This window comes from Marasmius oreades, chromosome 6 (genome assembly GCF_018924745.1).
Source record: "Marasmius oreades isolate 03SP1 chromosome 6, whole genome shotgun sequence".
NCBI lineage: Eukaryota > Fungi > Basidiomycota > Agaricomycetes > Agaricales > Marasmiaceae > Marasmius > Marasmius oreades.
In genome coordinates, this window is record NC_057328.1 from 1,515,969 (window position 1) to 1,526,341 (window position 10,373).

Sequence of the window (10,373 nt, forward strand, 5' to 3'; positions counted from 1 at the left end):
CCACGTCACCGTAATTCAGTCGTCCGCTATACCAATAGACGTGGTCGAGTGGCTAGTCTCCCGATTCCGAGCAGAGCTTCCTGTCTGGGTAGTAAATAGCGGTGATATGGGGTAGACGGAGAACGTTTGCAGTTGATTAGATATCCAAGTGCGGCGTGGCAAATGTTATCTTATCTTATCTCACGCCAAAACACCGAAATTTTCTGTTCTTAGACTGAGACTCTACTATTCACGTTCGGGATTCTGAATATGGAGGCTTTCCAACTACTCTCTCGGGGGGGTATTAGATTCGACAAGAACCGTTTTAGCAAAGACGTTCAGCTATTCAATGTGCGTTCACCCCTTCTCGTTGTATACTTTTGTGTGTTGATCAGCCCAAAGGGTAATATCAGAAAGCCAGAAACGAGGAAAAATTTCAGTGCGACATCGAAAACAGAACTTCCCCCGGAACTTGACTTCTTCAAATATGCTCAGGGAACTGGAAAGCGTAAAGCAGTCGGAAAGCCAGCGGAAACGTCGAAGAAGAGACGTTTAAATTTGCATGATGATGAACTAGAAAGGAATGAGGAGGATGAAAATGAGCTTCCCGACGATGAAGCAGAAGAGGAAACCTCGAAAGACGTTACTGAAAACCGTCCGAAACAAAGGCACCGTGTAACTGCAAAAGGTTCAAAGGTTCCAGAGCCTGCTGATACGTTCAATGAGATGCGGGATAGGTACCATATATCGTCACATATCATGGCGAATCTATCGAAGAACGGATATGAAATTCCCACTGGAATCCAATCCTACGGAATACCGATCTTGTTGGAGGTGTGAATATACCACTCTCCTCTGTCCTTTCCCTCTTTACTGACATGTGTCTACTCCCTCAAGTCTAGAGATCTTGCAGCTGTATCACCAACTGGAACAGGGAAGACGCTGTCGTATCTGTTGCCTGTCCTAGCTGCACTGAAACATCCGGCTTCAAGTAAGCAGGAGGATTCTGGAGACGGTTCCGGTGTTCGAGCCCTTGTACTTGCACCGACCAAAGAACTCGCACACCAGATACACAATGAATGCTTGAAGTTATCACAAGGTCGCAAGTGGCGCATCGTCCTCTTTAGCAAGGCAACTGCCAATACATTATCAGACAAGACCGTACGAGACAAAGTAGGTTGGTAGTAAACTAAACTCCTGAAACGAAAAGTCAGCACTCACAGTCGAACAGATATCATCATAAGTACGCCGTTGCGATTAGTAGCCTCTTTACAGTCCGGAAATCTCAGCTTGAGCAAGTAGGTTTAAGTCGTTCTGCCCCTCAACAGCCAAAAAAGTCTTACCGGAACTCTAGCGTGCGACATCTCATTCTGGATGAGGCCGACCGAATGCTTGACTCGGAATTTTTGCCACAACTTCAAGAGGTCGTCGCCGCATGCTCACATTCACAGTTACAGAAGGCCGTCTTTAGTGCAACCCTGCCAGCAAATGCTGAGAAACTCACCATGGATTTGTTGAACGACCCAATTCGAGTGGTTGTGGGACTCAAGTGACTTTTTTTCACGCAAGGTTAAATATACAAGCTTCATCTAATCTTTTTTATACATCCAGGGATACACCGTTACCACTCATCGCACAGTCATTAACATACGTGGCCGATGATCCCTCGAAACTTCCTAGCCTCTTAACACACTTTTCCCAACCCTACAATCCACCTGTTGTCATTTTTACATGCACTCAAGCTCGTGCGTCATCGTTAGCGGAGGAACTAGTCTTGAACGGGATCCCAAACGTCGACTGCCTGCATGCTGGAATGACAGCGAAGGAACGAGAGGATACTGTCAGCCGAATGCGAAAGGGTCTATGTTGGGTCTTGATTAGTACAGAAGTCATGGCTCGAGGAATGGACTTCAAGGGTGTTCAAGAGGTTATCAACTACGACTTCCCCACAAGTGTTCAGAGTTATATCCATCGAATTGGTACGAGTCAACTGTTATGACCCGCCTATCTATGAATGACTTAGACTTGCTTAGGTCGTACGGGCCGTGCAGGACGGGAAGGGAAGGCTGTAACATTCTTTACAGACGAAGACGCTCCCTTCTTGAAGTCGTACGTTTGCTTGTCCACCTGACTCTGTTTTCTCCGTCTGACAATGTTAATCCTTTCACGAGGATCGCTAATGTGTTGCTTCAATCTGGCTCTCTGGTTCCTGACTGGATATTAAAGCTTCCAAAACCGTCCAAGATGAAACGAAGAGAGATGGGCAAGGCCGCCCGGTCCGAGACTGTCAACCCGGCACGGAAAGTTGGGCGGAGAGACGCTCTCAAGAAGAGGTGAGGAAGATAGTCCTCACCGCTCAACGTTCAACTAATGTTAAATAGGGAGATGATTGCCGGTTCAAAGCGACGGCAGGCAAAGGAGGACAGTAATAAAAAGTCACCCCCAGTTGAATCCAGCTAGTTCAGGATGGCAATCAATTCCTTTTACTTCCTTTTGCTTTCGTCGGTGTGAAAACTTTGAAGAACAGATAAGGCAACAGATGCATCACCATGGCACAAGCACTGATCGGGAGCTGTTGTGAACTTTTGAAAGAGGATGACGACGTGTTGATATTCTGATTTTAATCTATAGGGCATAAGCATAATGAAAAGGAGTCCCTCTCTGCGGTTTCCCAGATCGGACTCAGACTATCCATCTGATCCGTCTCGAGAATATCGAGGTCGAGGGCACTACAAAAGGTATGTCGAATGTTGCTTGCATATCATTGTTTGACTGATGAGAAATAGTGGCAGATTAAGAGCACGTATTATTATCGAGGGTGCTGAACGAGGAGGTAGTTCCTCATGATTTCTCACTGCAGCGGTGGTCTGGCAGAGCCAAGACACGCGCTCCTCTGAATCTGGCGGCGGGTGTGGCCGTGTAATATGTCAATCGCAATCGATAGTTTTGGAGATCGCTCGAAACGGATCTGATGCAGGCACTCTTGATCTAGTATCGTCCCTAATCTCTTTCACATTCCCGCCTCTTCAACGTTGAGCTCAGGGTCGCACCCATGAGGCGTTCACGGAGGCGCCTTTTTCCCAAAGGAGTAGTTCTGGAGCAGTCTTCTGTGACAATGGCGCCTCGTGGGGTACACGAAGTGCTATTATAGAAGGGCAGTTTTCCCATCGCTCAATCCTAGCTTCTCACCATTCGGTTGAAAAGGAGAACAGAGAATGGGGCAGATATTTGCGGTACCCAGAAGTAATCCTCCGTCGGTCTCTTCGCCAAAACCTTCTACACTCGAACAACCTCGTACATTCAACTTAACTAAACAATGCCTCCCTACCGCACCGAACCGCCGCGGCGCTCTCGCCGACTTTCCAAGCAGACACCCAAAAGATATGACGGTGCGGTCTTATATTCGTCTCTCAGGTTCCTAAATTACTGAAATTTGCTTCTTCCAACAAACACAGAGGATGGTTTTGAGATGTACGATCCAGAGCTCCTCGCCGATCGATACTCGCCCGAATCTACTGGCCCTTCCCACTCACCTCATATCCCTCACCTTCCCGCCGAGTTTCCTTCTACTCCTTCATCCTCCGATCGACGACATTCCCCTCTTCCTCGCTCTAGTCACCCCCGTAAATCCAACGAACACGTTCCTCGTCCTCCAAACTCCTTCATGCTCTTCCGTTCAGGTTTCTGGGCGCGCCAGAAGCATAACCCTACCGAACGCGACCATCGCGAAATTAGTCGCATGGCTGCCATTGCTTGGAATAACCTCTCGGAGACGGAAAAGGACCACTGGCGCGAGCTCGCAGCGATTCGTAAAGCAGATCATGCCCGACAATATCCTGAGTACAAGTATGCTCCCACCTCCCGTCGCAAGTCACGAACTCAAAAAAAGAAGGCACCTCGGAACAATCAGAGGGAAGTCGCTAGATGTCAGCAGCTTGCTGAGCATCTCATGTCGGGCCGGAGTTTCGATGGTTTGGAGCCCTTCACCTCGCCCGAACAAGCGCCATCACTTTCTGCACCATCACCCTCATCGTTTGTGGAGGTGAAGCGTGAGTCACCGCCGCCCACTCTTGGCTTTGACTCTTTCCCCGTGTACAAAGAGCGCATTAGCTCTCCTTCCACATCGCAACTCTACGGTGTGGATGTACAATCCTTCGGTGGCTCACCTCGCCGTCTCAGTTTTATCGACGATGATTATGAATTGCAAGATCACAGTCTCATTAAGGCAGAGGACGAACTGGTGTATCCTGATGATGCCTTCGTACCTACTCAAGACATTCCACCACTTGATTTGCCTTCTCCGGCAGTTCTCCCTGCAATGAACGCGTTTCGGGTCGAAAAGGCATGTCCTTATCCTTTCGGTATCGCCCATTCTCACTTTTTTCTTCACTTTCCCCCCCAGGTTGAACCTCAACGTGTGTCTCCCAGACTTGGGTCTCCCACTCTTCCTGCGGACCGCGAGATCGACTACCAGTTCGGATACAGACCTCAAATCTATAACCTCGAACCTCAGCAGACAGTTTTCACCGCTCCTGGTGGATATACAGAGGTGTCAAGCTTCGCCAGTCACGATTACTACGGGCCGCCTGCCTCCGCAAGCGATGATGTTTCCATGTCGTCAAATCCTTACGAGTTAGAACACCTCAACCTTGAATACAATGTCGTTGGCACGACTACTACTTATCCATCTATCGGTTATGGAAATCCCTTCAACGAGGAATTTCTTCACGACTTGGCTCAATCCAACTCATCCTACCGATTTGACTGAACATAAACCCCCTCTTGTCTTATAAAATTCACCTCTCAATCTCTATACCAAAGCACATGTATATGTACTGTTATCACCATCACTCTTCTCTTTCTCGGTTCGTTCATGATCTCTCGGTTTCTTCTCATCTCCCCTCCGTAGCTAATCCTGCGTTGCAATACATTCTATTTAGTCCGAGCTTTCTTGTTTGCAGGCCCCGAGTCCGATTTAACATCGTCGACTTCAAGATTACCTTGTTGGTGCTCTCCCTTCAACCAGGTCAAGCACTCCTCTTTGGTCCCTTGCGGGTTTTCCAGCTGCCAACTAAGTACGCTAGCGAGCGCTGCTCCTGTCCATCGACCACGACTAGCACCGAATGCCGAGCAAACTTCGTTGCCCTAGAATGGTTCGTTAGCATAAGAAAAACGTGGGTAGATAATCTGTTTACATCTAACAAAGGTTTCGCGTCGACCATGTCATGGAGGCCAAGTGCTTCTACTTGTTCCACGAACGTGTTGTACACCTCAATGACTTTGACCGCCTGATCCGCTGCGATGATTGCATTCAGCACATTTCACCCGCGAAACTCACAATGAGAATGCACCTCTTACTCCCCGTGTCACGTCTTCACAGAGGTGAACCAGGTCTTGTACGAGAGAGAACAAAAGCGAGCTTGTCCAATGTGAGCCCGTATGTACATTATGCACGACTTTCTCCCTAAGCAGTAGACCTAATCATCATCCATTCGGATTCTTCTCGCAACATGAATGAATGGATGACCCACCAATTGCTACTCGCTCCGAGGGGTTCTTGAACCTTTTATCATTCAGATCCGGGTTTTTTAATAACTTGCAAGCAGAAAATAAAGCAGGGATTCCATTCAAGAAGTGGTTCTGAGATCCAAGCTTTAGACACTCCCGTATAACGTACTCAACTACTGGATACTCCTTTTCTTTCCGATCGCGGTAAGTTATACCTAAGAAGGGAGTTAAGAAAGCTCCCAGAAAAAGTCGGGGCTTGCAAGTAGCATCGTCTTCGACCGCTTTTAACATCATTGGATGTACGCAAGGTAGACTACTATCTTCAGGTGTTAAAAGTGTCTGAAGGATGCATGCCGCTTTCATGGCATCCCCTTCGGAAGATGGATGGACAGAAAACGTCTTCACAATGTCCGTTGGAATCCCAGCGAATAGAGAGGAGTAAATATTTAATGATGTGATCAGTTGGATGGAGCGCAAAGGGTCTTGTCCTACTCGGGTAAGGGATGGTCACCATAGATTAAGAAAGACAGGCACGAACCTTTGACCATCTTGGAGAGCTCCTCCCCTGCGCGCTCACGGGCAACCTTAGACACAAGAGCTTCCTTGAGCATTAGAAAAAAAAAATCATTTCAATGGCACAACATTCATTTAATCAGGATTCACCTTGATTCCTGGGTCACGAACTGCCTTTTCAATCTCTGGAACAATGTCGAAACCAAATCGGCTCGCAAACCTGATGCATCTCAAGACTCGTAGCGGATCATCTATGAAGGTTTCCTTGGGAGATAACGGCGTGCGTACAATGCCATTCCGAAGATCGTCCAAACTCTGCATTATAAAAAACATAAGCTCCTAGCTACAGATTTAAGATGACCCCGCAACTTGCCTTCTTCGTCCAATCTTCTACTGAACGAGTATGACAATTGTAAAATAAAGCATTGATGGTTATATCTCTCCTCAGAGCATCCTGTTCAGGTGTCCCAAAGATCTGTTTTTAAACAAGTTCACAAGTGGTCGGTTCAAACCCCGCAAAGTTACTTACTACGCCTGTCGGTATACGACTTCCACTAGCATATTCTTCGCTCCGTAAATTCACTAAATCAATGTCTTTTCCAAGAACTCTGAGTGTCGCCGTTTCCAGATGTTTAGACTGGTCTGGGTTCTGTGCGATCTTTCCTATTGAACCAACCTCCATACCCTCCCCTTGCGCAAATTCGGCGAGATGTTCAGCAAACGCATAACCCATCATGTCTGTGAGAGCAATGTCGATGTCGTTGCTCTGTGAACCCAGTAACTGGAAACAGAACACTTAGCAATGAACTTCAGGGAGTTTGAACGCGCCGAATATCGACCTTATCCCGGACCCATCCACCAGCAATCCTACATTCCGTATGAATCTCTTTCACCTCTTGGAGGTGCTTCCTACACTTGTCTAGAAGAATACAAATCTTTTCTTCCGTCTCCGTCAACTCGATCTTCATCTCGTCTGGTATTGCAATTCGATTGGTCCGTGTCGTCCGTAGCGGGATGAAGGTAGAGGTAGTCATGCCGAATTTATGTTTGACCGAATATAAGAAAGGCAAAGTCTTGTAGGATGAGAGAGTTCGAGTCAATAGGAGCATTCAGGAAGGATCGATGGCACGTGTCTCACGCGTCGCGTCATGGAGCCGGAGGATAGGACGACCCTACACTAGTGTTCTCATCGGCGCGTTCGGCGTGGTTCGGCGCGGTTCGTACCGGTTTGGGTTCCGGCGGGTCGCCGGAACCATTGAGGGATGCGGTTCGGGCCGGAGAACCCGACCCAAACCGTTTAAACCATGGGTTCACGAAATTTTTTCTTTTTTTTTACAACAAAAATGGGTAGAATGGGTAGCTAGACTGTTAATATGTTACGTAGTGCAAGAAAACACGTTATACTATGGAATTACAGGCTACGTAGGTAAAGGAAGCTCCCCAAAAGTTTCGCCATACTCCGCCAGTCCAAGAGTCTCAGAAAGCACCGTTCCGGCCGCCAACTCCTCCAACTCAGCTTTTTCGCGTTCAATATCGAGGTGTGCAGTGAAATTAAGCTCCAGCATGACCTGGCCATTCCGTTTGTACGAAAATTTGAGAATTTGAAGTGCCTCCATGATGTTGGGATCAAGGAGGTTCCTGAGGTCCGACTTCGTCAACTTGGCGGACGAAAACACCCGCTCGCATGGAACGGATGTCCCTTGAATTGGGAGATAATCAAGAGCGGTAAGGTAAACTCTCGGAAAACGTGTAGCAGTCATCTGTAAATGAGAATATCAGTCCTTGAACTCGGTTCCTTGGTGTGAACGACTTACCCCCCACTGCTCGAAGATGTCCTCAGAGGTTATGGGCTCAGCAAGGTAGGCATCTACTTCGGCCTCCGCACTGAGAGGACGTCGTGAGCCGGAGTTTTGACCATCCCGTAAGATATCGGTGGCCCAATCGCCTGTTGCACTCCCCATAAATGGATCAGCACTACGCTCGTCGCCAGGAAGATCCTTTTGCTGCCAATGGCTTGTCAGTTGACGACGAATGGTGCAAAATAGGGCTTCCCATACTCTGACCACATCCACAAACGCCCGCTTGATCCTTTGGTAGTGTTGCGGGTATTTAGCCTGTATATATCCCATTTTAATATTGGGGACTACGACTGTATTGGAGAGTAAGTGCTGGCAGGTAAGTCATGCTTTGCGACTCACTCATAGACAAGAAGTACGCCGGAACTTTGATGAGACGATCATAATAATTGTCGAGTTTAGCGATAGCAGCATCGATGGCCTCTGCGACGTTCGGACACTTCACTCTAAGTTCATCTAACCGATCTGTCATTGCGTTGAATGATGATAGAGCCTTGCACAATGTCGGTACCCGCTCAGAAGATAAACGCTGTTGGAAAGCGTGAGGGATTTGAAGGAGTTCGGTCACATCCTCAATCGCTCTCCATTCGGCCTTATGGAGTTGTTGGTTGGCTTTGATCTCGTGGTAGGTGGGATCGTTGAGGAAGCGGTCGATGGCCTGAGTTAAGGAATCAGAAAGATAAAAAGCACATAATGTGGATTGTTACTTGCTGGACGAAGTTGCTTGAGCCTTACTAGCATTAAATGGGAAGAAGACCACCTATTTACTATGTCTTTTAGCAGCTTGAGGTCTTTCCCTATTGTTCTCTGTGCCCAAATCTGCATCCTTGCACGACGGGTCCCGCTAGAACGCAACTGAATCATGGTCAAAGATAGCAATGAGGTATAAATAGGGAACTTACTACTCGGATAAGTTCTCGACAACGAGTGAATAATCCAACATCTGGAACAGCGGGGTCACCGTCCCATGTGTACCTGTTTGCAAGATCTATATTCTCGATGACGTCCATTGCGGCGCTGACGGCAAGGTGGACAATGTGGGCGAAACATCTGTCCGAGGAAAAATGGAGTATTGACAAACAAGACCAGTTCCATACGTACCTGATATGATTCTCTTCAGGATTGAAGTCTACCCCTCTGTCGGCAAGTTGTTCGGAGATTGCATACATCATAGTATCATTATTACTAGCATTGTCGACCGTGATGTAGCCAACCTATGTAAGAGAATGTCATACATGTAACATGTCAAAAAAGAGCGACATACCTTTTCAGCTAGTTCAAGACGATCGATGATCTTCATAAACGCTAAGGCAAGATGGTGCCCTGTATGGCTCTCTGGAAGGCCAAAAAATCCGATCAACTCTGATCGCAATCGAAGCTGTTTCCTGCCGTGATTTCCCTCTTTCTCATCAATCCAGGTAGCGACGACTGCGACGAAGGGGAACAAGGTGATATCCGACCACCCATCCATTGAAAAGGAAACTTTGCCCTTGACGTCCTGGAAGTATGAATGAGAAAAACGTCTGAAAGGCGAGATATACGGAAGACTCGCACCCTTAGCTCCGTTTTTAGATTGTGCATGTGAACGATCCATGCCTCCATCACCATATCCCGCATGGTTGTGGCATGTGGAATGTCATGCGGGTTGAGGGTTTCACGCAGCAACAAAAGGATGTTCCTGAACCTGGGAGAATCAAGAAGACAAAACGGCTGAGAAATGAAGTTCAGTATTCAGATGATTTGAAATGTCGCTAAAGTACCTACCAAATCCTCAGCGATAACGAGCTCCATAAGAGCATCCACAAAAAGGCGGTGCGTGAAATGTTGGCGGTTGAGATTGTCGTCAACTTGCTGTCCTCTCTCGATACGATATGCACGCAGGATATCGGGTACTTTGCCTGTAGAGTGGATGTGGATCCCCATTTGATCGCATGCCTTGATCCACGCGTCGGTGTGTTTCACGATAAGGTGGTTTCGTCTTGTCGCCGTGTTTGTGCCGCGTCCATAGCGGGCCTCTTTTCCAGCAGCACTACCAGAATTCAGTCAGTTTCAGTCTAACGACAAGAATATTTGATACCTACAGGCAGAAACGACAGTAGTCCTCGGAGTTGGGGTCCTTTGGGTTTACCGGAACCATAAAATCGTGGACATCTCTGCACCTGGTCTTGTCATCCTTTGCGAGGCGGCTACCGGCTTTCCGTTTAGGCGTTGGAAGGTCTGCGAGAGTGCCATTCCTGACATGCGCGGGCTGACGCCTGATACGAACGTCGGGAGATCGGACAAAAGTATTTGTGGCGTGCCGTCTCGGAGGTTGGGGATGTCGTCCATCCCGAGTTAGACTGTCTTCCTCTACATCAATCGACTCATCTTCATCACCTGGATCAGCATAAGAACTGCCACCGAAGGTGACGGTACGCGCTGGTCGGGGGCTGGGAGTGTGAGGGTTACCCTCCTCCTCGTCGTCGAGCTCGTCCTCTTCCTCGTCGTCATTCACATCAACAAAAGAAGGATCGCCGT

General features: G+C 47.9%; 3 protein-coding genes across 3 annotated transcripts; 2 read left to right on the top strand and 1 right to left on the bottom strand.

The window, feature by feature from the left end:
- The first annotated feature begins 169 nt into the window (after positions 1–169).
- Positions 170–2,474, top strand: E1B28_009878 (uncharacterized protein). The gene is made up of 9 exons (XM_043154806.1): positions 170–330; positions 382–813; positions 877–1,156; positions 1,211–1,277; positions 1,334–1,528; positions 1,591–1,958; positions 2,013–2,088; positions 2,151–2,312; positions 2,361–2,474. The coding sequence occupies exons 1-9, from the start codon at positions 250–252 to the stop codon at positions 2,437–2,439; spliced, it is 1,740 nt and encodes a 579-aa protein (XP_043007264.1). The 5' UTR covers positions 170–249; the 3' UTR covers positions 2,440–2,474.
- Positions 2,475–3,149: 675 nt separating this feature from the next.
- Positions 3,150–4,747, top strand: E1B28_009879 (uncharacterized protein; the record flags this gene model as incomplete). Its single annotated transcript, XM_043154807.1, has 3 exons — positions 3,150–3,368; positions 3,435–4,321; positions 4,382–4,747. The coding sequence occupies exons 1-3, from the start codon at positions 3,296–3,298 to the stop codon at positions 4,745–4,747; spliced, it is 1,326 nt and encodes a 441-aa protein (XP_043007265.1). The 5' UTR covers positions 3,150–3,295.
- A 7-nt stretch (positions 4,748–4,754) lies between these two features.
- E1B28_009880 (uncharacterized protein) lies at positions 4,755–7,148 on the bottom strand. Its single transcript, XM_043154808.1, has 9 exons — positions 6,840–7,148; positions 6,530–6,781; positions 6,374–6,475; positions 6,151–6,315; positions 6,026–6,089; positions 5,511–5,975; positions 5,331–5,456; positions 5,175–5,275; positions 4,755–5,124 (listed from the first exon to the last, which is right to left on the bottom strand). Exons 1-9 carry the CDS (start codon positions 7,107–7,109, stop codon positions 4,912–4,914), a joined length of 1,758 nt encoding a protein of 585 aa, XP_043007266.1. The 5' UTR covers positions 7,110–7,148; the 3' UTR covers positions 4,755–4,911.
- Between the last annotated feature and the right edge of the window lie 3,225 nt (positions 7,149–10,373).

Coding starts and splice junctions, on each gene's coding strand:
- E1B28_009878 (XM_043154806.1), top strand. CDS start 250: ATGGAGGCTTTCCAACTACTCTCTCGGGGGGGTATTAGATTCGACAAG. Junction 814..876: donor GAATACCGATCTTGTTGGAG/GTGTGAATATAC, acceptor TACTCCCTCAAG/TCTAGAGATCTTGCAGCTGT. Junction 2,313..2,360: donor AGAGACGCTCTCAAGAAGAG/GTGAGGAAGATA, acceptor AATGTTAAATAG/GGAGATGATTGCCGGTTCAA.
- E1B28_009880 (XM_043154808.1), bottom strand. CDS start 7,109: ATGCTCCTATTGACTCGAACTCTCTCATCCTACAAGACTTTGCCTTTC. Junction 5,457..5,510: donor CTCGGAGCGAGTAGCAATTG/GTGGGTCATCCA, acceptor GATGATGATTAG/GTCTACTGCTTAGGGAGAAA. Junction 5,125..5,174: donor ACGCGAAACCTTTGTTAGAT/GTAAACAGATTA, acceptor GAACCATTCTAG/GGCAACGAAGTTTGCTCGGC.